Source organism: Fusarium tjaetaba (assembly GCF_013396195.1).
Source record: "Fusarium tjaetaba strain NRRL 66243 chromosome Unknown NRRL66243_c0000188, whole genome shotgun sequence".
NCBI lineage: Eukaryota > Fungi > Ascomycota > Sordariomycetes > Hypocreales > Nectriaceae > Fusarium > Fusarium tjaetaba.
In genome coordinates, this window is record NW_023501384.1 from 97,319 (window position 1) to 121,916 (window position 24,598).

The following is a 24,598-nucleotide window of genomic DNA, read 5'->3' on the forward strand; positions in this document are numbered from 1 at the left end:
CACAGTAGCCCGTAAAGTTGTATCGACCAAAGTGGCGATTGTTTGATGATATATGCAATGGCGTTCGGCAGGACAGGTGTCAATAAACAACATGCGATCAGGGTAAGAGAAAGCGAAGGGAATCGAGGACCAAAATACCATACACAGACGACGCATTGACGGAAGTCGTTTCATGGACCTCCCAATGGACAACTCTGGAGTGAGTCAAACCTGCAAGGGGATGGCGAACTTGCACTGCGTGTTTAGATAAATAGTAGGATGTATTTTAATTAGAAGACTTACATGCAGTAACTTTTATTCACCTTTCTATCTATAACGATGACAGCGGTGGTGATTGATCATTTGATGCGATAGCATTCTGAGTTTGATAGTACAGGTCAGGTGTCTTGAATTTAATGCTTTCTCAACCCAATTCAGCTCTGCTCTCTCTCTCTCTCTCACTGCAACAAGCCTAGACTTGTCTTCATTCACCACAACCCCCGACACGCAGACAGTCTTAGCTGGACCTTCTTCAACGTATGTTTTCCGTTAGGTCGATCTTGATGGACAAAACTTCATAATGAAGAAGACTCTGCTACTTTGTTTTATTCATGGTTTCAAGGTATGCACACCCCATACTTTGCCTCCACCTCTCGCTGCCTCGTCTGTCGTCATAGTTAGTGTCAGCCATAATACTAATTTTCTCAAGGGCGGCGAGGACACGTTCGGTGTTGATTATCAATTCACCAAGGACCTACGCGATTTGGTAGGGCAGGCTTTGCCAAAGGTTGATGTTGAAGTGGTTGTTTATCCCAAATATGAGACTCGTGGGGATTTGGGCAGTTGTGTGAGTCGCTTCCGCGACTGGTGAGTGTTCCTTGCTGGACTGCTGCTGTTCGCAGAGTGTTAGCTAAAAGCGATTGCTATAGGCTTCAGAACAAGGTCATAGATATGGAGGTTGCAGCTGGCACGCCGTCGCCAACGATAGAGCCTTCGGTACGAGCCATACTCGTCGGCCATTCAATGGGTGGTATCGTGGCGGCCGAGATGCTCATCGGCTTAGCTTCTGAGAAGCCTATCTACACAGAAGACGGGATTCAAAAGCCCGAGAAACCAACTTTCAATTCCCTCATGTTTCCCTACATCCAAGGTGTTCTCGCCTTTGATACTCCCTATCTTGGCATATCTCCTGGTGTGGTAGCTCACGGCGCAGAGGATCAGTACCAAAACGCTGCACAAGCTGTAGGTGCAATATCGCAGCTGAGCGGCCTCGGAGCATCACTCTGGGGCGCCAAAACAGCAGGCTCTCCTTCAACATCGCCCGCTCCCCCGAAGATAGCTGGAGCGTTGCCAGCTCCCTCCGCATCTGGTGGCAATTCATGGCAAAAATGGGGCAAAATGGCCATGTACGCTGGTGCAGCTGGAGCGGTAGCAGCTGGGGGTGCTGCAGCATGGATGAAACGCGACCAACTGGGCGAAAGTTGGTCTTGGGCGTCATCGCATCTCGAATTCGTTGGATGCCTTGCTAGAGGAGAAGAATTGCGCAAACGAGTGGCGTGTCTGCTTCAATTGCGAGAAGAGTTAGACGTGGGCTTCGCCAACATATACACTCGTCTTGGTAAAGCAGCGCCGTCGAAGCAGATCAACGTCGTTGGTACCGTATTGGGGCAGGACAGGACATTCTGCAATCTTCCCAAAAAGCAGCCCGGAGGGGTGTGGATAGAAGCCATCAACAACAAGGCGACGGACGAGGCTGGAGCACATATGAGTAAGTCAAGCCGCCCCAGAGACAACCGCGATACTGAGACTGTTTCTAGATATGTTTACGCCGAGAGAAAATCCTGGGTACAACAAACTGGCACAGGATGCCACTGAGATGATTCGTGGTTGGTTACAGAACAGCTGGTATGAGACGAGTGCTGAAGAACCACTCCTGTTGGAAGACGCCCCATTGACTGAGGACGGCCTCTCGCCCGAGACTCCACAGGTCGAAAAAAATGTTTAACCTGCTGGATTTCTGTTGCTTTAGATATATCTGCCCCTAGACTATATATGGATCATATCGAGATAGTTCTTGGTCCCCCAAAGTCTTTCAGCTGTATGCCATTCAATGGAACGCGTCTCTCCTCTTTTCTTTACCGTCTAGATTCCTTTTATTGAGCCTTCTGACCATGGGCTTTCAGATTTCGCATGACCTTGCGCCTCTGGCTCATCAAATGTGTGTACAAGACGTAAGATCCTATGCAGAGTTAGGATTGCAGTCGCACACTCGGTCTCTTTTAGCTTACCAGGAACATAGATAACCAAGATGGCGTAAAGTGCCCACTTGTAGAGCTCGTTGATGTTGCCCGCAGGCTCAGTGGCGAACCAGATGAGGGTGCATTCACTGAAGATACCAATGGGGTAGAGCACAAAGAAAGTGTTGTAACGCAACCAAGTAAGAAACTTGGGCTGGTAGCCGGACAGCGAGAGAGCGAAGAAGGAATAGCGGATAATCTCGGTGACGGACCAAGCGATGAGCATGGACGAATAAAAGGGCGAGAGGGCGAGGAAGGGAAAGACGTCGACGATGGCCCAGACGAGCAGGAAACGCGAGGCGACCTGCATAAGAGTGGTGACAAAGGAAGCGCGAACGACGCCTGCAGGGGACATTCTATGTTAATATATACCACAGTGCAATGTCAAGGAGCAGGGGAATCATACCAAGCATCGAATGCAGGATCTCCAACCCAGCCAAAGTCTGTGTCCATTTTGTATATTGGCCAATATTAGGATATACGTGCTCAGGCCCGTAGGCACTGGCAAGCATGGCGGTGCGGCCGAGCACAACAGACCATTGCACAGCTGAGATGAAGTTGTAGAAGATCAGATAGGCCTTGTTTGCTGTCGAAGCCTCCTGTTTCAGGGGTCGTTTTGCGGTCGCAGTAGTGGAATCCATTGCTGCTAAGACTTGGAAGCCGGGAACTTCAAAATTCGAGCAGTAGGTTATTAGTTCATCAAATGCGTGATTGCGAGTCAAAGGCAAAGTTGGAGCCGAGTGTCAGTGTGAGCGTTGACGATGGAAAACAGATGTTGAGGATGCCATGTAATAAAGGAACCTCGAATTTCTTCATTGGGTTTAGTGCCTCGGTGTTGAGTGTTTCTGGTGGGGATCACTCACGGAGTAACTTAGCGAGTTGCCTAACCCACTTCGATCCAGATTCACATCCATTGGATGGATGGATGCTAACCAAAATCTACATACACTCTAGGTTGCTCCATGAGACAACATTATCACAATACTTCACCTTGGGGCCAAGGGAATTAAATTTTTTTAAATCATGATTTGGCTATGTCTCGTATCACTGCTACGCCACTTGAATGCAGAGTTACTCAAAGAGCGAGGTCTGTGTGCGCTGACCATGATGTTAGGTTCTCAACGAAGCCGACTCTCAATACGTCGCAGTCAGTCTCTGGATCAAGTAATCACCACTATTGATGCCTTCATACTTCTTATCTTTCTCCGTAATGAACGTCCCCGGAATCGCCTCAATATAGCTTTTGAAGTTGGGGTTACAAAAGTATCTGCCACCAAGTTAGTCTGACAACACCACAGTAAAACACTACTATACTCACGCAATGCTGTATCGAGGTGGGTAAGATTCAGCTTGCTTCTGCGGTGGCTCAACAACTCTATGGATAGTGCTCTTGATGGTGTCGTTACTCCATCTCGCAAGCAAGTCGCCGGCATTGACGACGACCGTGCCTTCGATTGGTGTCGCATCGACAAATTGTCCTGTTGGGCTCTTGACTTGGAGCCCCCCTCGAGCATCTTGGAAGAGAAGGGTGATGGATCCATAGTCCTATTCTGGGGTCAGGGCGAAACTCGTAGGATCAGAAGAACTTACGCTATGTGCACCAGCTCGAACTGTGCCTGGCTTCGTTTTGAAGATATTGGACTCAACGGCTGGATAATGCAATAGCCGCAGCGTATTGTCTCCGACATCGACAAAAGAATCGAAGAATCTATCATCGAGCCCCATTCCAACAGCAATAGCTTTCATGACCTCCACATGCAGTTGGCGGCACTTCTCAAAGAATCCAAGCATATCCTTTCGAAACCCAACAAGGTCGCCGGTTTCTTCAACCCATCTATTCGGATGTCCGGGCTCATCTTCACGGCCAATCTCAAGACTCTCTTTCAAGTCCGGCAAAGCAGCACGCACTTTCTCAACCTCCTGAATATCCTTGAGTTGACTGACTTTCTCGCGTCCAGGGGCTGAATAGCCTCGGTTTGCCTCTGGAGTTGTCCAGGCTACCTCCATCTTCTTCTCCAAAGGTTCATTGAAGAAGCGGGCTGATAGATCAAATGCATGCTGTAAGTCTTCTGGAAGGATGGGATGGTTTTTGAGATAGATGAATCCAGCTGTTTTGAACCCGTCAAGAATGGCATTGGCCGTTTCACTACGCTCCACAGGAGTTCCGCTAAGGAAGCGTGAGAAGTCAATGAGCTTGAACAGGGGAAGCTTAGTTGGTAAGAGTTACAGCCTGTTGGGCATTGGATTACTGACGGGAATTGAGAGGCCCTCCTTGCTCACAGCTAAACTCGAAGCCATGGCAATGGTACTCGTAGAGGCAATATAGTCGACAAGACAATTGAATGAAAAGGAACTGCAGTAGGTATTTCAAAACAGGTTGCATAGAAAATGAGTCGTGAGGGATGTCTTTAAGTTTGCTGGCATCTACTAGCTACATATACATAGGCACAGCACCTCTACTCAATATAGGCCGATAAGCCTGGACGGCACATCCCTCCACTTGGCAATTAGAAACGAAAGAGGCTTGCCGGCGGCCAACGCCTAACCCCTCAACGGTTACTGATAAGCAGGTGATAGGACATCGCAAGGTTGTAGTGATAACAGCCATGCGGGGTTAGTATCGATCTCAATCGCTCTCAAGTAGCATCTTATGCGTGTCTCTCAACTTGGGTAACCCGATTTGTTGATCTGCAACGTTGCTACAGCTTGGCCCGCAAGAGTTGATAGCGAGTGTGTGTGCTGGCTGTGCCTCATCCAGACATTCTAGCTTGCTTCTTTACTCACTCGAAGCTTTGTCCAATTTCCAACCTCACACTTCCACCATTGCCTCTCTTCTCAGAATTCGAAACACCATGTCGTCCTCTACCTCCCGCGTGGTAGACATACACACACACATGTACCCTCCCTCGTATATCCAAATCCTGGAATCGCGTTCCCAAATCCCCCTCGTCCGCAAGTTTTCTCAAGCACCTGATCCGAGACTCATCCTTCTGGAGGCTGAGGTCAAAGCATTGGAAGATGCGACACACAACCCCGATGCAAAACCACCTGGGCGGCCTCTAACCTCGCATTACGCATCGCTTGCGCAAAAGTTGCACTTCATGGATACGCACAGGATTGATATATCTGTCATATCCCTGGCGAATCCATGGCTAGACTTTCTAAGCCCATCAGAGTCAGGCCCAATCGCGCAGTCCGTCAATGAAGAATTCTCGCGCATGTGCAGCGATCACCCTGGAAGACTCTTTTTCTTCGGAACACTTCCTTTGACAGCAGCTCTCGAGACTGTCCTCGCCTCTATAGAACATCTTCGGGTCCTCAGATACTGTCGCGGGGTCATTCTGGGCACTTCAGGACTCGGGAAAGGCCTAGACGACCCTGATCTTCTCCCCATATTCGAGGCTCTCGCAACAACAGGACTGACTGTCTTCCTACATCCTCACTACGGTCTCCCGAATGACGTCTGGGGACCTCGAGCGAGCGCCGAATACGGGCATGTGCTTCCTTTGGCCCTCGGCTTCCCTATGGAGACAACAATCGCTGTAGCCAGGATGTACTTGGCTGGCGTTTTCGACAAAGTCCCAGAACTGCGCATGATCCTCGCCCACAGTGGCGGAACCCTGCCTTTCCTTGCTGGGAGGATCGAAAGCTGCATCATGCATGACGGGCAGCTGCTTCGTGAAGGCAAGCTCAACAAGGGCCGCCGAACAGTGTGGGAGGTCTTGAGGGAGCAGGTTTATCTTGACGCTGTTATTTACTCAGAAGTTGGGCTCAAGGCAGCTGTTCAAGCTAGCGGTGCTGACAGGCTTATGTTTGGCACAGATCACCCCTTCTTTCCACCACTTTCGACTGATGAACAAGGTGAATGGGAGAGCGTGAGCCTGAATGCAGAGGCCGTTGCTCTTGCAGTGGGACAAGACACGGGGGACTTCAAGAACGTTATGGGGATGAACGCTGTCAAAATATTGCGGCTCGACACTGAATCGTGATTCTAAGGGATATATTAGCGTGAGATGAGCCACTCCGTATAGACATAGCTACCAACCTTGTTCCGAATCCTCTCTCTAAAAAGACCTTTACGAAACAGATGCATGCTCCGCAAATCGAACTTCTGCCTGATGTATTCTCGTTTTTGCGTCAAGTAAACCTTGCTCCGCTTGTTGGTACTCTTGAGGGGTCCCTTCTTTCTGCCGTAAATCCCTGACTGCCTGAACCGCGCGGAGTTTATCGCAAACAAGCTCCCAGTAAAACTTTTGGTCAGCACCGAAGTCAACAGAGAAGTCGCCTGGTACATCCATGACACCATTAATTGGTCCGGGTGCAGGCTTGCCGGCTGAAGCCTCCGCCGCCTTTCGTGACTTGCGCAGAAATTTCTCTCTCGCCTCGTCCTGTTTCTTCTTCTCTTTTTTCTCCTTCAGTCGTCGGCGTGCTTCCGCAAGGTCTTCGACTTCTTGCGCAGCAGCGGCTTGGCGCCTTTCCTCTTCCTCGCGCATGCGCCTCTGTTCAACCAATCGTGACCTCTCCTTCTCGATCTCTTGTTTCTCCCGCTGCTCCTTTTCCGCTCTCTGTACCTTCCAAGCATTCTCTCGCGCCTCGAGGTCGTCAACAAAAGCCTTACGCTGCTTGTCCATGGTCTCACGCTCTTGTTTTCGTAGCAGGGCAGCCTTGATGGCGCCGTCGTAAGCGCCGCGCGCGCCTGGTTCGGATAGGATGTCGCGGGCGCGTTCGAAAAGCTGCCATTTTTCCGCATCAAAATTGTCGCCTGCTTTGTCGGGATGGTATTTCAGAGATCGCTTGCGCCACGCGCGATGGATGTCTTCCTTAGGTGTGAGGGCATCGATGCCAAGGAGTTCATAGAGATCTACATCTTTGGAGGCATATTCTTGAGCGAATTGCAGCAAATCGGCGGCTTTTGTGTCAGACATATTGGGGTCTCCTGAATCATATGTTACTCGTAAATAACTGTTCGAGTGTGGAGAAAGGCAGAAGCTTTTAGACAGTAGCCAAGGCTTGGTTGAAGAATCACGAAAGCACGTGACCTTAGAGCGATCAAGCCTTTGTGATGGAACTGTACTCCGAATTTGATAAGAGACTATTAACTAATAAGATGGTTAAAAAATCTCATGTCTCAAACGATTCATTTATTATGATGGACTTCCCAAATGCGAGGCGTTGACGCCTCGCATGGCCCGAAACATGTACTCATCATAAATGCCGGAAGACTTAATACAGTCTTTAGAAAGGTGAGAAGACAGTGTCTTCACATAGTATGTTAAACTCATCATTAGATATCATATAGTAATGTAATGTTATCTAAGTCTTTTATCCCTTCGGGCTGTAGTCAGAAGACTTCTGCCGCCTCCTACCCAGCAATCAAGCCAGAGACTTCAACTGTTTATCGTATCCGCAAAATGATACACATTCGGTGATCCTGCTGATAAGCTGAGTAAGTATCGCTCATAGGGTCCCAAAGGCTCTTCAACCATTATCCGTTGTCTTGCTTCTTTGGGGCCATCATTCTCGTTACCGACGTATTCCCAAACCCATCGCCCCTCCGACCAATCGTTAGGATGGCCCATATGATCTTTTCCACGGTTCGGACACCAACCAGGCTGGAATGGAACTGGATCAGTATATTTCTCACGCGTTCGTTTGAGTTTCCAGTTACTGAGCAAAGCTCGGCAGTCCCAGACGTGGTCATCATTCAAGCCGAGGCCTTTGCAGACAAGCCTGACTCGTACGGAGCTGTGTATTCGCTCGTTTGTATCAAGAAGGTATCTTGACCTATCGCATTTCGATTGGCGGTCAGTTGGCCTATACAGACCTGGTGTACGAACTGTCTGGCCAGAGAGTTTGTAGAGGAGTCCTGGAGCTTTGCTTATTGTCCCAAGCCCCCAAGGTCTAAATGGGCGGTTATTCTCGTAGATTGGGTTTATCGCCCACTGGCGTTTCTTTGTTTTCTCTCTCCTCTTCCTCGACTTTATGCTGAGTTTTGACGGAGTTTTGTGATAGAATTTGAAGTTCTGGAAGAAGCATCGTTCTAGTGCAGGGAGGTCGAACTCAATCCCAATTGAAGCCAGTTGGTCCATCATCCCTATTTCGAAGTCAGTCTCTAAGTACAAGGTTGTTGTGCATAAGCTGTTTGGAATCCTCACATGCAAGTGTGATGTTTGACATGCCCTGGTCTTCCCACCCGCCACCGCAGTTACCATGATTCCCAGGAAACCATACCTGCCTGAGATCCGTCGTGTATTTGTTCTCCGGGAGCCTCTCCCATACTGCTGGTGTGAAGGGGGGCCTTGTTTCATCCAGGGCGAGGGCCTGGAACGCATGTTCGATTCTATCTGACAGATTTGTGTCATGCCACTTAAACGTAAGAAGCTGGTCAGCAACCCGAGTTATTGAAGATTTGAAGGTGAGACTTATTCATCATTGTCGGCACGAATTCCCAGTTTCTCCAGCCACAAGACTCTGGGGATCCCGAGGCTACCCACGGTATCCCAGACGCCCACTGCTTTGATGGTGATGATGTCGCCTTCTCCTTCACTCCGCCTCACACGAGTGTAACCGAGTTGCTCCAAGCGAGCCCTGTAAACTTCTGCGGCGTCCTTCCCTTTGGGTTTGTTAGGGAATGGAATGTTGGGGAATGGATCTTCATAATCATCGTCCATCCAATGCTGCATATCTTTGAAGATAGGGTAGAAGAACTCAACACCCTCACGCGTGAGTAGGCCTAGATTGCCAATCATGCCTGCCACAGAACGGACTGTGAAAGCACCTCGAGAGAAACCAACGAGTATTATCTCATCGCCATCCATATAATTGGAACATAAAAACGAATATGTTTCCCGCATACGCTAGAAGAAATGGTTAGCCAACATCCTTCATCTTTATGCTCCGACACCCTCACCTCTGCGAGTCCCATACCAAAAGCACCGCCAGTAATGCTGTCGAGTACGTTGCTGCCTGTACCAACGCCTGACTCATAGTTGACCACTTGAAGCTTGCCATCGCTGCACCTCTTCTCAAAGCAACGGGATATTCGAGTAACGTTGGAAGGTATCTGAAGAGAACCTTCTTTTCTTAGCAAGCCGGGTTCTTCGTAGCCATTGTCACTATCCATCCAGGTGCCATCGCAACAAGCGATTAACCGCTTGATGGTCTTGGGGGTAGTCTCAGTCACCATCGTAGAGATACAAACGCCGTGGGACCCTGTGTTTTAGACGCCAAGAAAATAATGAGAGAAGGTATCGTTAACCGATGTTTACGATGCAGAAGTTCAGTGCGGCAGCTTCGACCATGAAATAAGGCCAGAACGGCAGAAAACAATGAAGAAGGCTGAAGACTGGCAAATGCATCACCGAGCCGTCAAATGTCGGCTCCTGAGAGCTTTACCATCCATGAGATAAATTAAGCGACAGGCCAAGACCATCCCCGGTCTCAACCACAGGGCTGAGGCTCGCGAGATTATAGGTAGTGTACGGAGGTACAGTCAGACGACGATCCAAGAGTTAATTTCAACCTTCCTGCAGTCCGTATGTAAGCCAAGGTCGCAGCAAAAGTACCTAATTCGATGTCACTGGTTTAATTCAATTCCCAAGACTAATCAAAGTCCGCGAATGGGCTCTTGCAACCCGGCCCTTGTTGTACAGGAGATAGTCATGGCACACAGTTGGGGTCCGCAGCAATGCAAGCTGTTGCTTACTGCCCACTGCCTGGTTACCTGCTAAAGGGGGCAAACACCGCGACTTGAACGAACCCCTTGTCCAACAAGATACCGACCCACCCAATGCTTCAGAAGTTCAGGGCTACGGAGTAATTTGCTACGTATTTCAGTGATCAACTTCACGATCATCCTGTCCATGAGTCTACGTCAGACTAGCCCATGTCAGCCTTCTCTCTGGCTAACATAACCTCAAGTCTTGGTCTTGTTGGTCAGCATTCTTAGATACGTTCGTTCAGTTTTTGCTTCAACTAGAAGTCTGTGCGCAGCCACAACACCTTGAAAGAAGACCTGTAGACTTGAAGGCGATGAATCATTCAAGGACTCATGACTAGTGGCAGTGTGAGCTTTTTCCATGCGTCACAACATCTCTTTTAACTCCCTTACATATATAGGGGACAAGGCTTCAACATCCTACTAGGACCAATATATCATAGAATACATTCTAATGGATTGTTTCGGCTGTGGCCTTATCCAGAAATTGCAGTCAGGAGGATCGCATAATCTGATTATTCCGCCGTACAACTGCAATAATATGATACTGTAATGATCCGTCTTTTCATGGTACGGTGTAATCACTGATAATGGTTCTGTGTCAATAACAAAGTAAAGTTTGGCGATGATTGAGAAAGAAACTTAATGAATATCCAGATATGTCCCTATTCAAGACATGCAAGTATTGTATTTATACAGTGTTTTACAGCACAACTTCATTCTTACTGTTCTACTTTTCGTTTCTCTGATTCTCAGCATCGAGGCCATCTCTCAACCACTCGGGCACGAAAGCCTTGACCTTTACTCTATTGCGGCTTTCCTCCTCGCCCCAATCTAGGACAAACTCGTCCTCGGGGTTGAAAGCCCCCAACGCCGCATCTCCCGGCAGTGTCACATCAGTCATGATCTCCAGGCGGCACAGCCCGAGCCCAATGTTTCCCACACCCTTAAGCCACTTGCCGGCGCTTCGACCTCTTTTCTCAAATCGTCCGATGCTTGTGTCTCGTGGTATCATGTCTGCGGTCACACTCTCGAGAGAAGACGTTATGTCGTCTGAGTGATACTGAAGTGTTGTCGGCGGTGCATGCTCTTTTTCGTAGACTACACAGGGCAGAATTCGTTTGCGAACTACACCACGATGTCTAGTGCGGATGGTAAGTTCCTGACCAACATAGCAGCCTTTGTGGAAATCGATTCCTTTCATAATATCGATGTTCGTTTCCTGAGGAAGAGCGTGCTCTCGAGATATCTCATCTTGACCTTCTGGAATACCATTTAGGTATCTTCGTATTGTATAAGCTTCCTGGGTGCTTGGTGCGAGATCGATCTGGGGAGGGTGATGATCCAGTTGCAGTAGCCGATACCCCAGACCGGGGGCTCTTGGATCCTGGAGAGAAAGTTTGGCCGACTTGACGATTGAGCTCGAGTTCGCAGAATTTGAGTCGTCCCATGCATGCCAAACTGTTGCCTCGTCACTTTCTAATAAGCGAACAGCTAGCTTTGCTCTGAGCTTGTAACGCTTAATATGTTTCGCGAGCGTTGATGCTTGGTCCGCATCAACTTCAATCAGATACCCTGGCTCCCCAGCCGATGCTCCCGAAGTATTGTGATTTGGGTAGATAAACACATCGTAGAGTACTCTGCCAGTCGCAGTCAAAAAAGCGGCATAGAACCCATCACTCCTCAGGTTTCCGTCTTTCGTGGTCACGTTGGCAGTCACAATTCCCTGCAGAAACTTTGCTGAGTCTGGGCCAGTGACGGATATGAGCCTTCGTGAAGTCAACGATGTGTAACCGGAAAGAGGCGGTGGGGGAGGAGAAAGCGAAGTCGCGTATTGGCGCCGTTGCAGCCGGTAAGTACGGCATGTGAGGCCCGGAGAAAGATCGTGAGCGAGGGCTCGCCTCGGGGGAAGTCGCATGATAGCAAATGTGCGGTTTTATCAAGACGTCGACATGTTTTACACTGAAAAGGCGGCAACTAATTTGATTTGCGAAAAGCTACAGAATGACGTATTGAGAGCGCTTGGTCCGTGCATTTGGCTCGCTCGCGGACTTCGGACTTTGGCAATCCACGAGAACAAGATCGACATACAAACTCCCCAAGTCCGAAGTTTAATAGTAAATGTATGCGGAGGAGCTTACTGCTTATCTTATTCCCGAGCTTCAGGGAATGGTCTCTAGTCATGATCAAACTATCCGTAATCGCTCTCGACCAATATCGTGGGTGTATCGTCACAACGGTCAGCATTAGCCGTGAGCAACTTATGTTGTCAGCAACATCAACGAGAAGTCTGAGACCAACAATGGAATTAATGGCCAGGTGATGGTGCTTAGACGATGCTCTAGTTCAAAACATATCGTGAATGCTAGCCCGTTGACTGGCTGGCCTCATACCGAGTTGTCTCCCAGTAGATCAGCAGCTCACCCTCAAGATTGGCAATAGATAACAATCAAGTAGTGTGAGGTGCTGTTGATCAGCAGACCCCTATGTTACATACATAGACTCAGCATCAACTAGTAAAGTTTATCAACCCCGCCAACTTTTCTCCCGCAGTCCCGATAACAGAAGGTCTATTACCTGGGTAGGTGTTTCGGCATGAGATCAAGTCTATCTCGGTCACACAAGCCACTTCCCCGGAGTCGTCCAGACCCCCATGGCCTGACACGTGAAAAGCCAATGAAACGCGGTCCTGTTGTCCGATTTCCGGCCGGGATTGCTCGGAGAGGAAAACGGAAAGATGTGGGCATTTCGGCCGATACGACGCCGTGGCTCCAATAATGTCGGTATCGGACCTTGTGTGAATTTTTCGATGGGAGGGGCAGTCTGGCTTGCGCAAAGACTTGTGAGAACGCGCAATGTAGGCCCAAAAACATAATGTTCCATGAAGAATATGTGTTGATAAACTTTGTGTATGTGACGAGTTCACCATTGTCTCCTACGATTCTTGCATTCTGATGCTGAGTATTGTATGCGCATACGCGTATACATAACGAGCGATAAGCAGTGAACTGGGCCTATCTTGTCTTATCGATCTCATGATCTGTGATCTTCCATCGAACCCCGTCTAGAGATCGACTTTTAGCTCAACGGACAATGCTTCCGGACACAAAGGCTCGAGGTTCCCCTTCTTCTTGTCTACGTGGCTATTGTGAAGAAGACCATGCATAATCATAAATAATGACATGGCAAACAGTCCAGACACTTCGCTTCAGCATGAAGCAGTCAATTCTCCTTTACCGCCTCTATCAAGCCCAGTAAGGGGGCTAGATGGGCTCATTCATTCGCAAACCGAGTCGATAAAGGTGCATGGTACCTGTCCAGTGCTGTCCTGCCAGGTCAGCCGTCGGTGAGAGGCCCAGAAGCGGTCAGCTCAGCTTGCTTGAGCAAGACACGCGCTGGGCCCTTGCATGGTGTATGGTATGTACCTGAGATTATGGGGCCGTGAGCCTCTCGGCTAAGAAAGCCAAGAAGGCAACAAGAGGATATTAGTGGGCAGCGAGATCGAGTGGCCGGGAGACGTGTTCATGAATTTAAGGAATAAGAAAGAAAACTCGCGTCCCTTCTCCCAGGTCCGCCTCATCGTGATCCATCGCACAGGATAACTCATAAGTTATTGGGCGTCTTGTCTCTGCCCAAGGTAAGTAATGGAGCCCTGACCCGGCTGTACGTATGTAAGGTTTTAAAGAAATCTATTTCAAAGCGGAGACGACCCGCGGACGCAAATTTTGTGCATGGTTCTATCCTTGTTCACGATTGAGTTGTCTATGTTGACAGTTGTAAAATGTTTGGAAAAAGTCTGAAGAAAACCACCACCTGTGGAACGCTGGATCCAGTTGGACCCATTTGAGGCTCGATGCGGCGATGGCTGGTGGGGGATGATTAAAAACTACTGTTAGTGGGAGATCCAAGCATAAAAAGATTGTAATATTGGGCATTGAATGACTCCTCATGGATGCTTTGATAGTTCCGCCAAGCCTGTATTCGTAAGTCCTTCTTGTTCAGTCAAGGGATGGAAATGGCGGGCGGGCTATGCGGCCTGGGCGGTTTTGTCCGTCTGTAATTTTTGCCTGTGCCTCTTCTTTTCTTTTTGTTGTCATCACAGGGCATCCATCGGGGTTTGGTAATGTCCGCTGATAGTCATTGCCATTGATGTCAAACGAGCTTTGCTTCGACTGCTACGTAGGTGGTACTGTGTCGCTGACATAGCAACAATGGAGAATTGAATGTCTCCGCTGACAAAACCCGACCGTTACAGACGCCCCAATGTGTACAGTTCATGTATCGTGATTGGGTATCACAGACCCTGATGGCTGGGACGTCAAGGTCTTTCATGATGGGCGGGCCTGGCTGATGAATCATTCACCGCAATCGAAGGGGAAAATTCTATAGAGCAAAAGGGGCGTGCATTGAGGAGTCGGTGTAGCACTGCCAAGATTCCGCACGCCCTTGACGGATCTCACGGGCACCACCTGTTGGTCCAAAGAGACCCCCGATCGGACTTGGGCTTGCGACCGATCCCGATACTCTCAGTTATCACGAAATTTTTACCGCTGATAAGGATATCGACCGGCGAGTATGGCGTCAACACCGGTTACCATTCATGATAGCCGGCAGCTGACCGAGGCATAGCATAGCATAGCATAGTTCACACTTTACAAAGGAGATCCAAGAATAATATGATAGTTTTCAATGTTTTTTCTTATTTGTTTTTGGGGTTATTGAAAGCCTCTTTTAGCTACTACCATTGGGGCAAAGCCTATCCAAGGTTGCCACTCAACCGTGTGGGAGCGGAGCCAATCATGATAATATCCAATTCCCATCTGTCTGGTACAGTCCTTCTTTGTCCTTCGTAGAGTGGTGAAATCCTTCTTTGTAATAACACAATGAGATCCGTAAAGTCATATGCTTTGTAACTAAAAGAAAATGCGAAAATGCTTTTGGTTGTATCCAAATCCGTGTGGTATCCCTTTGTATAGTAAACGCCATGCAATGCCGACATCGCTTTGTCCATGAAACAAGTCGCTAAAATCACAAATCAATCATCAAATGAGTTCCCGCTCAGTAGACCGAGATGGCCGACACAAGCCTCGCAGGGTTTCGAGGTGGCAGATAGTACTCCTCATCGTAGAGTGAATTGGATTCTTGTTCTTGTTGCGACTGCTCCTTGACATCCTTCTCATCGAAGGTGAGGATGGACTGAGGTGGCGATGGGGGCATTGAGTCATCATCAGATGAATCTGAGTCGTGGTCGACAAGCTCGGGGGGTGAGTTGGAGTGAGACGGTGTTCGAACAAGCTCTAGCTGAGCATAGTCCTCCTCAAGATCATCCTCCTCCATGTCTTCGTCGAGCTCGATATGTGTGATTCGTGGGCTCATGGGCTTGACGGGAAGAGAAGTATTGGCCATCTCAATATCTTCATCCTCTGAATCGTAGTCGTCGGAATCCGAAGAGTCTGAGTCGTAGTCATCCTCGTCCTCTTCTTCGACAATGTTGTCGGCCCACTGCACCCTTCGTTCTTGCTGGGCATTGGTTGCTCCTCGAACAGATTGGTTAAACCATCGTTCTTGTTCTCGCTCAGCGTCGGCTAGCTCGAGCATCAGAGAATCGAGGAGGTTGGCGTGACCGACAAGCAGGCGGAGGTCATGATCGGGCTGAGCAGCCTCACGCGACAGCTTGGCTCGGGCCTTGTGGGCGAGGTAGTAAGTTTGTGTGATAGACATGTTCTTCTTGAGCGTGGACTGTCGGAGAGAAGAAGTCTTGGAGGCAGTTGGCCTGTTACTAGAAGTGGTGGTTGTTGTTGTAGTTGACATGTTGAAAAAGAGGACCCAGAAAAGGTAGGGGTCTTTGTCCTATGTATATAATGGCGGTTTGATGTTGTGAGTCAAGGCAGCGATCCCGATTGCGGCAGGCTTGAAGTTAGCGGCAGGGATGTCGGCTGTGGTGACAATGACTTGTGAGATTAGGTGATAAGGTGCTAGTCGAGTCCGTGGGTTTGTCTGAGACGAATGTGGAGATAGTCGACCTTGATAGAAGCTTTTGAGGCTGATTAGTAGTTGTTGTGATGATGTTGTGTTTATCTGATTGATGTTGTGAGAGAGATGGATCTTGGAACGGGGGGGATCCGAATCTTTTAACTCCAGTGATCCTTTACGGACTTTTCATGTTGTCTCACGGGTGTGGCATGGGATTATGAGTTATGCCCGACACGCCGCTAAGCGGACTTTGCGCACGCGGACCCGAGGAGTGCGAGAAATGTCCACAGTCCCCATTGCAAAGCAAGGGCCAAGGTTCGAAGGGTGTGTGGCTTAGTGATGATTGACATGGATATGGGTGTGTGTGGACGGATGACTCTTAGACACCGCGAAGCCGCGAAGCTTAGAAAGATCCACCCAAAAGGCTCCTACGGCACATCGATTTGCACATGGCCCCTGTACCTTTCTGTCTTTTACTGGATGACATGGATGACTGACACCGTGACACGAAACGTCTCTTCTATCCGGCAGCGAAACATCCCCGTCCGCGGCCCCGATGTAGCGGGCGGACGTTACGGAAGTCCATGTCAATCCTCGGGCTTGGGTACCTCAGTCAGGCCGCTACTTGACGGCCCCGGCGCAGGTACCTCCTGTATTGTGTGTACCCGAACTGGGCAGGCGGAGGTTCACTGCCCTGGATTCTTCCATGCCGTGTCCTTCAGTACTTTGTTAGAGTTATCACAGCGACTGCATCTTCCGGGTTCAAGTACCAATGCCAGTCGAGTCAGTCTTACTGGCAGTATTGCGCGGTAGCAACTGTAATCCTCTCCTCAATGGCGCGACAAACCCATCGCTTTCACCATAACTCAGATCGAAACATGCTCAACTGTAAGGTAAGCACTGCCAGCACACGCATCGAGTCGCAATTTCACACAGGGCTGGCGTGGGCGATTCATAATCGCAGGCTGGCTTTCGAGGTCCGTAAGCAGCCTGCAAATGTGTCTTTGATTAGAAACCCGGTGCCAGTAGCGTTGACTCTTCAGCCTACCACAGTCGTTAATCTGACCATGTCCGTCTAGCTCCGCTAGAACCACGACAAATCCGAGGATGGATTTACAAGCCTGCTCTTCAGGAACCTTACCTAAGGCAGATGCATTTCTCAGCATTGAGCGAACCTTATTCGTTCCTTGCGCCCTATCGGTGTCGCGATCATGTCTGACTCCGATACGGCGATGACTCTTGCTGCAGAATCGATTTCCTAGATGGGATAGGCAGAGATCCAGGTGTGACGCTGATTTACAAACGCTGCATGCTGGCTCAGCAACAACATACTGATGGACGGGAATTTGTATTATCTCCATGCATTCATCAAGACCAAATCCAAGACAACATTTTGCACCCCGTGCCTACCTAAAGTTGATTTCCCGTTACGATGATAGGTAGGATGACCTACATGCTTTCCAGTCCCCCTATGGTAAATGCCCGCTGAGCCCAGCGCAGTTCAATCTGATGCTTTTTAACCGACGACTTGCCAAAACAAAATTCGTAACGACTGTTTGAATATGCTCCACGTCGATGTTGACGAGTTTCACGTAGTGGCTGATTGATCAGTCCAGATTGCGTATTCCGCTCCCTGGGACATAACTCCGCCTCGTGTGCTTGTCGTCAGCAGCCAAGGGATCATAGGGCATACCGCGAAAGGGGTAGCTGTTCCAAACAGCGAGCATAAGCGAAAGCGAGAGGGCATAAGAGGGCATCGTCCAGTAACAACGCACGATGCTCACTGTGCCCGGGCCTGGCCCAGTCCGCGGGGGAACATACATACGTCCTTGTCCACGTATTGTGTAATCAATCGTAGGGCTGAGCTCAGTCGGCCGCCATCTAATCCATGCATGGATGTCGGCTTTGTTGTTAAAGACCGAATTACGGTATACGAGCCAATGATAGCCAGCAGACCTGCCAATCACCACCGTTATGTTCAATGATAACGAGCAAGAAGTATTAATCCAAATCCCAATACCACCTATGCCTCATGGTCACTTGATTAAGCTTTTACCAGGCTGCCAGGCAACTGTAGATCTGCTCTCGCTTTTTTCGTTTGGACATCTTAAGTCAGCACCAGCCTGTTGTATTAGTAGCTAGCATCCAGGATTGTTGTAACGCTCTTAACTCGGCTACACGGCTAGCCTTAAGACGGCCTCTTGATCGGTCCAAGATGATGCCGACTTAGAAGAAGCCATGTTATTGCCGGACTAGGCCGGTCTATCCTGAATCCCGAGGTCGCCGACCACTAATCGTCCGTGACTGTCCGCTGGGCGGTCTAACGACGGGATTGACAAGAGTCACAGATTTTCCAAACTCCGCTTTTCTGGAAATATTTTTCGTTCTTTTTCGCTTCCATCGCCGAAAGAGGCTCCACGATGGGTCGCACGCTGTACGGTGCCTCGCTAATCAACATCAGCCACCTCGGCGGTACTCAAATCGCGGATTTAAAGAATGGGTCTCTGTTGGTGTCGGGCAACTCCTTGGGACGTTCATTGGGTGCAGATTTCTTCGATTCATGTTTCCACTGGGAAGTTCCAGCTATGGATGTGGTGCAAGTTGGGAAATGATCCCAATACGTCCATCAACTCGGCTTCAGCCGATGTTCGAAGCATTTTCTTCTGCATGGATCCTGGTTTGGATGATTTGATATCATTTGACTCATCAAGCCTCAGAACAAGCACATCGTAACTCATTCCCAAAAGGGTTTAACACCGACTAAATTCCACGTATTGCCATGCCGATGTGACACATCGTAACAGCGGCTGTAAATAAAACACAAGGCGCAGATTGTGCTTCACGCAGAGGACCGTCATTGGCAAGGACTCATCGGTCGTGTGCGGACAATTGACCGCTGGTCTGGTTAAGGTTGTCCACAACACAACACAGTCAGCAGCATCACAGCCAGCATCACAGCTTCGAAGAGCGGAGATTGGTGAGAGTCACGATCTCAGGCTCAAAGAAGCCCGCCAGCCAGCGCCCGTCTGAGGCTCAGGCTTTCGGTCCAGGGACATATGCGTTAGCGTGGAAGCTTTCCAGGCCCATGCCGAATTTGGCACATTAAGCGGATGGTCCCTAATCTGCTTTGTCAGTCAATTCCACCGCCATCTTCTCTTCTCGGCTGAGGTTGATCATGGGTGTGTGCCTATCATCGCTGAAAAACCCTGCGAACCTGATTCCTAATCCGAGTGTTGATAATATCATTGCTGAGTGAGAAGCTTCTACAAGCTACGATGCATCCGTTTACTTGCTCTTTCTTGGTGGATCTAAGATTGTGAACATACTACTCACTGATCAATTCAAATTATCTTGAAAACATGGTTGTGCGAGGGTATCTGCCGTGAAGTAAGGTTGGTTAAGTTTTTTGTCCTTGTGACTGACTTTCTGGCGGACAATTTTCGCTTTCGGGTGCACGAAACATGCCGAGCCCACATGCACACCCAGACAAGCACCTACGTACCTATCAATCCGATCAGATCAGCGGGGGGGACGCTCACGACAATCTTTGCGCAGCTCACGGATTTCGTAGGGACCGATCTACCGAGAACGTGGGGAAACAGACTAGGAACACGGTAGGCATGATTTCCAGTTCTCGCTTCTTTTGTTAAGAGCAGCAAGAGCAGCAAAACCCCGGCGCTGGTGTTTACATTGATACATCCTAGCTCCGACGGATCCGTCATCCACTGTCGCAGTTCTAGACAAACCCGTAAATTCCGATTTGCTTGACAATGTTAATTATCATATGTATCGATTTGTGAGGTCTCATGAATTTATTCCTCGGACGATATTGTTAAAGTATGTCGATAGTTCCGAAATCGGGTCCAGTGTTGCTGTCGAAAGTCGATGATGTTAACGCTTGGGGATATAGGTGAGCCATGTCATTTACACGCCAAGATTGATCGTCCTACCAAGCCAAATGTCGTCAACCTCAGGAACAACGCCACAAGTTATGTCGTCAACGACAAGTGTAATAGTAATACCATTCGATCTGGCGCTGTCGCATCTCTTACCCGGGAGAGACCAACAACACATCGATCACATAATTCGCTTGACAGCAAAGCAATCGAGAAGGCAATTCGAGGACTTTGCCATCCGGCATTGGCTCAGGTTGTCCTAACCTACGTCATTTCATAATACACATTGATCGACGAAATTTCCCGATCATCAAGTCCACTCTAGGTAGTTACCACTGCATTGAGATCGGATCGATAACAATGACGCAGGAGAATAGTTCCATGTCAATTGGCATTTCTGTAAGCTTATTCAGCGAGTCCAACCTGATACGCAAAGCTTGTGAGCAAAATCCCCGAGAGACACGTTCGCGGCGGTTGAGGATAAAACGGCAATGTTGGCAATTATTAGCAAACTGCCTAACTGCTACGACATCGGCGCACATTGCCATTTCCAGCCCAGTACCTATACTGGCATCTCGCGATGACGGCACTTACGACAGAGATACATAGACCTGATTTGGTCTAGACGAGAAGCAGGCTTCTATCGAAGTTGCTGAGAATCATCACAAGCTCAACATACCTAGTAGTATTTACTTCTCGCAACGGGCACGGATGATCGACAACAGAAGCTTGCAGATCATGTCGGCAGTTAGGCTGGGGAATTACAGTATAATAACATTAAGTATATAACTCTATATAGATCTATCAAGCATTGATAATAAACTGGCGCTTATATTGTTATTAGACATGATTTTATATTATAGAAGTTTAGACACAGACTTAAGACTTTAGTAAAAATAACTTTATTAAATAAAAGTCTGTTTTATCTTTTTAATATAATATATTATTAAAGTAATTAAATAAAATATATAATTAGACTTATTCAATTTCAATTACTACTGGTAATAAGAACCGAAATATATCAAGACTGTGAAATAGTGTAGTATGAAGTGGGAAGCTGGCGCCTACTTCTCGGTAAAATAGTCCAGAGCCTTATATACTGAAAATTTGCATCGTCGGCCGTGAGCCCCCATGGTGTAGTGGTTTATCACGCAGCTCTTATATGTCCAAGACTTCATGGAGGTATGCTGAGGTCGCGAGTTCAATCCTCGCTGGGGGCACCAATTTACTTTTTTGCACTTTTTTAGACGTCAATTGCGCATCAACGAACTTGATTGTGGATTATATGCAAAGAGTTCACATGAGATACCTGGTTGTGCTTTAGGAATGACTTTAGGCATGCGCAGGTTGGCGGAGCTCTGCCTGTTACGCAAATGTCGTCTACATGAGATGGATTATTAGCCTCTTGAAATCAATATTAAGAATACGCTTTTGTCTATCCGTTTGATCCAGAGAACCCAATGCTTTATTCCGCTCGCAACTTTTGCTTTGTGCGCTTTCGCTTGCCACCTCCCTCCCTCCCTTCCTCTACCTCCAATAAAGCCTCGCGTTTCTTCTCTGACACGATCTTGAGGGCATCGCGAACCACACGAGTCTCGAGATTGACGCCCTCTTCCTCCCAAGGTTCCATATCACGGCCGACACGCTTCTCGATTGTAAGGGCCAGTTCAACGTCACGCTGACCCACAAAGCTGACCGCCTCACCTTTACGACCTGCACGGGCTGTACGACCGACTCGATGGATGTAGTCATCGGGGTCGCGTGGGAGATCGTAGTTGATAACAAGGCTGACTTCAGGAATATCCAAACCACGAGCGGCAACGTCGGTTGCTACAAGGATACGTGCCGCTGAAGCGCGGAATCGAGCCAAGTTGTCGATTCGCTGTCTTTGGGGAAGCTTAGAGTGCAGAGAAGTCACTCGATGATCAAGCATTCGAAGAAGGTGGTGAAGGTAGTCGGCGGTCGAGGTTCGGTTGCAGAATAGGATAACAGTTTTGTCGACATTCGCTTCGGTGAGCAAAAAGACGTGGAGGTAGTGCTCCTTATGAGTGACGGGTGTCTTGATATACATTTGTTTCAACGTTGTAGGTATAGCCAATGTCTGTGTGTCAACCTCACACACGAATACTGGTTGCTTTCCAGGCTTGATTGGCATGTCCTTGAGAGCTCGAACTTCGGGAGTAATAGTAGCAGTAAACAGAAGCGTCTGTCTCTCGGTAGCTGGGGGGAGAACAGAGAGGCACTCTTCCACGTCAGGAAGCATACTGCCAGGCCCATTGGCGTTGAGTAGGCGATCAGCTTCATCAAGAACCACGTATCGAACTCTCCTCAATCCGCAAATGGTATCCTCTCCGGAAGTTCGAATATGATCCGCCAGACGACCAGGGGTTGCAATTATCACATGCGGCCGCTTTCCGATCTCGATGGCCTGTGTGCGCATATCTGAGCCTCCTGTCACTAAGATCGCCTTGAGGCTCTGAGGAGAAGAGATGGCTTTGAACTGCTCAAAAATCTGCAGCGCTAGTTCTCTTGTTGGTGTTAAGACGATAGCAAAGATGGCAGTAGGATCCTCTGACCATTTCTGCAAGATAGGCACAGCAAATGCTACTGTTTTACCGGAACCTGTTCGACTGCCACCAATACAATCCCTGCCTTTCAAGATCTCGGGAATACAGCCCTTTTGAATCCCCGTCGGCCGTTTGATAGCCATATTTGCTAGTGACTGTACCAGCCACGGTCGCACGTTGAGGGAAGAAAAGGTGGTATTTGGGTCGGTAGGAGCCTGAATCGAGTTCTTGGGTGTGATCAAGGCTTTAGTTTGAGCCTCCTTCTGGTCAATTTGAACGGCTCGCTTGATTCGAGATGGGACTTTGATAGTAGAGAGAACCCTTTCCACCTCGTTGTCTACCTCATCCTCGTCTTCGATCTCGTTACCTTCAGTCTGGGGCACTTCTGTTGTCCTCCGGCGTTTTCGAGATGAGGCGCTGTCGAGGTAGTCAGATTCTTCAGAGGATGAAGCAGCGCCAGACAAGATTTCGTCGTCTGACACAGCAGTCGCACATTCAGGATCGACAGGCGACACCATTATTCGAGTTTATAATAGCAGTAGTCAATTTGATCCTTTCAAAGAACAACCTCCCAAGCTAAGGTAGGTATGCAAAGTTGGATCTGACTGGAAAATTTTGGCGGTGACAGGCGTCGCAAAATCGGGGGATGGGGACCCTTGATCCACTTTCGACGCCACACGCAGATGGTCACCTAAACGCGCGCTTAACTACAGCAATGGGGCATGCCACTAAAAAGGCGCTCTCAAAGGCTAAGGTAGGTAGGTACCTAAGGTCGGTAGGTATCTAACAATCCCTACGACGCTCACCTATCGCGAATAAACTGATGACTGATTCTATTGTTTTCATCTTGGATCATCTTGTTATGTACCAATCATGACTACCTTAGTCATATAATTCCGATAATGATAGAAAACGCATTTGAAGCCGGCACTCGGGCGCCTGCAAACCTGTAAGATCGCCCGTAATATCACAGGGGTTCCTTTGACGAATGGGGAGACATGCCTGGGATGTGTTCAGCTGCGACGTAGCTAGGTGATGTGACAGTCATTATGTTTCGCCATTTGATTGGGTTTGAAGTAGGTAGTGTTTTGATTGTCAATCCATTTCACAAACACGTCTGGGTTCCTGGTGTTATTCCAAATATGTAGTTCAGGGGCTTCCTAGGGTGGCATTTTGACTTGTCACCTAAACAGTAGTCTATCTTGTCTTACGACAACGATATTGCATATTACTCTCGAAAGCTTTATCAATTAGATGCTGACCGAGGGCTTGAAGGATCTCCTCATTCCTACCCAGTCTTGAATTGCGGTTGGACCACGTTGATATGGGACAAGCGCTTCCGATGCAACTGACCCATGATTGTGCGAATTAATAGCTCCACTATCTTGGCTTGATGCCATGAAGTACGGAGTACTGTAGCCTGACTCTGAATTTCGAAACGAGGATGTGGAGGTTGACTCAGCTCATCGGAATATGAATGAGACCAAGTCAAACTGCACTCCCGTTGGTACACCGACGGTTGGGGGCCATAGCGAAAAATCCTGAAATACTGCAGAGTGTGACGACAAGAATGACGATTTATGTGCAACCCAGCTATAACTTGATCATGGGCTTATGGCTTCATTTCCCAGGATCTATTGTCTCTCGAAGGCCCATGTCCAATATTGATATTCATTATTTCACGATAGGAGTATTAAAAGCCCCCAGCATGACAAACCGCAGATGAAAGAAGGAAATGCCGAATCACACCAACAAGAGCTCGTAGATTCATCCCACCATTCATCCCACTGGCCGAACTGATGGCTACCCTTGGCTTTTATATCGGGCTGGCTTGGCCTGCCAGACTTCAGACCAGTGGTATCACAGAGTAAATATACTCACATCTATGTACCAGGTAGATAGTCAAGTAACTGGCCATCCCAATACACTTACCTACCTATGACTTAACTCAAATCGGTCTGTGTTGTGGTTATAACCTGCCTGTAAGAAGTAATCAAGCGCGTGTTGTATATATTGAGCAAGTTCCTAAACCACTTTAGTAGATGAGTTTGGCGAGAATCTGAGACAAGTCTCAAAACCACCAATACCTGGAAAGCTCGCCAACTTCCCGTCCCTCCCCCCTCAAGTCTACTTTATCCTTGGTTGATAGGCAATAGGTAAATTACTCCG

General features: G+C 48.5%; 9 protein-coding genes across 9 annotated transcripts; 2 read left to right on the forward strand and 7 right to left on the reverse strand.

The window, feature by feature from the left end:
• Window positions 1–559: 559 nt before the first annotated feature.
• On the forward strand, window positions 560–1,984 carry FTJAE_8589 (uncharacterized protein; the record flags this gene model as incomplete). Its single annotated transcript, XM_037355420.1, has 4 exons — window positions 560–601; window positions 689–846; window positions 909–1,747; window positions 1,797–1,984. 4 exons carry the CDS (start codon window positions 560–562, stop codon window positions 1,982–1,984), a joined length of 1,227 nt encoding a protein of 408 aa, XP_037204306.1.
• A 148-nt stretch (window positions 1,985–2,132) lies between these two features.
• Window positions 2,133–2,917, reverse strand: FTJAE_8590 (3-hydroxy acyl dehydratase; the record flags this gene model as incomplete). The annotated part of the gene is made up of 3 exons (XM_037355422.1): window positions 2,133–2,218; window positions 2,268–2,618; window positions 2,683–2,917. The coding sequence occupies 3 exons, from the start codon at window positions 2,915–2,917 to the stop codon at window positions 2,133–2,135; spliced, it is 672 nt and encodes a 223-aa protein (XP_037204307.1).
• A 493-nt stretch (window positions 2,918–3,410) lies between these two features.
• FTJAE_8591 (gibberellin 20-oxidase) lies at window positions 3,411–4,574 on the reverse strand (the record flags this gene model as incomplete). The annotated part of the gene is made up of 4 exons (XM_037355423.1): window positions 3,411–3,543; window positions 3,595–3,821; window positions 3,867–4,484; window positions 4,530–4,574. The coding sequence occupies 4 exons, from the start codon at window positions 4,572–4,574 to the stop codon at window positions 3,411–3,413; spliced, it is 1,023 nt and encodes a 340-aa protein (XP_037204308.1).
• Window positions 4,575–5,128: 554 nt separating this feature from the next.
• FTJAE_8592 (2-amino-3-carboxymuconate-6-semialdehyde decarboxylase) lies at window positions 5,129–6,265 on the forward strand (the record flags this gene model as incomplete). Its single annotated transcript, XM_037355424.1, has 1 exon — window positions 5,129–6,265. One exon carries the CDS (start codon window positions 5,129–5,131, stop codon window positions 6,263–6,265), a length of 1,137 nt encoding a protein of 378 aa, XP_037204309.1.
• Window positions 6,266–6,352: 87 nt separating this feature from the next.
• FTJAE_8593 (pre-mRNA-splicing factor cwc23) lies at window positions 6,353–7,201 on the reverse strand (the record flags this gene model as incomplete). The annotated part of the gene is made up of 1 exon (XM_037355425.1): window positions 6,353–7,201. One exon carries the CDS (start codon window positions 7,199–7,201, stop codon window positions 6,353–6,355), a length of 849 nt encoding a protein of 282 aa, XP_037204310.1.
• Window positions 7,202–8,698: 1,497 nt separating this feature from the next.
• Window positions 8,699–9,462, reverse strand: FTJAE_8594 (uncharacterized protein; the record flags this gene model as incomplete). The annotated part of the gene is made up of 2 exons (XM_037355426.1): window positions 8,699–9,133; window positions 9,187–9,462. The coding sequence occupies 2 exons, from the start codon at window positions 9,460–9,462 to the stop codon at window positions 8,699–8,701; spliced, it is 711 nt and encodes a 236-aa protein (XP_037204311.1).
• Window positions 9,463–10,723: 1,261 nt separating this feature from the next.
• On the reverse strand, window positions 10,724–11,911 carry FTJAE_8595 (transferase CAF17 mitochondrial; the record flags this gene model as incomplete). The annotated part of the gene is made up of 1 exon (XM_037355427.1): window positions 10,724–11,911. The coding sequence occupies one exon, from the start codon at window positions 11,909–11,911 to the stop codon at window positions 10,724–10,726; it is 1,188 nt and encodes a 395-aa protein (XP_037204312.1).
• Window positions 11,912–15,051: 3,140 nt separating this feature from the next.
• FTJAE_8596 (uncharacterized protein) lies at window positions 15,052–15,804 on the reverse strand (the record flags this gene model as incomplete). The annotated part of the gene is made up of 1 exon (XM_037355428.1): window positions 15,052–15,804. The coding sequence occupies one exon, from the start codon at window positions 15,802–15,804 to the stop codon at window positions 15,052–15,054; it is 753 nt and encodes a 250-aa protein (XP_037204313.1).
• Window positions 15,805–21,327: 5,523 nt separating this feature from the next.
• On the reverse strand, window positions 21,328–22,947 carry FTJAE_8597 (ATP-dependent RNA helicase DBP8; the record flags this gene model as incomplete). Its single annotated transcript, XM_037355429.1, has 1 exon — window positions 21,328–22,947. The coding sequence occupies one exon, from the start codon at window positions 22,945–22,947 to the stop codon at window positions 21,328–21,330; it is 1,620 nt and encodes a 539-aa protein (XP_037204314.1).
• Between the last annotated feature and the right edge of the window lie 1,651 nt (window positions 22,948–24,598).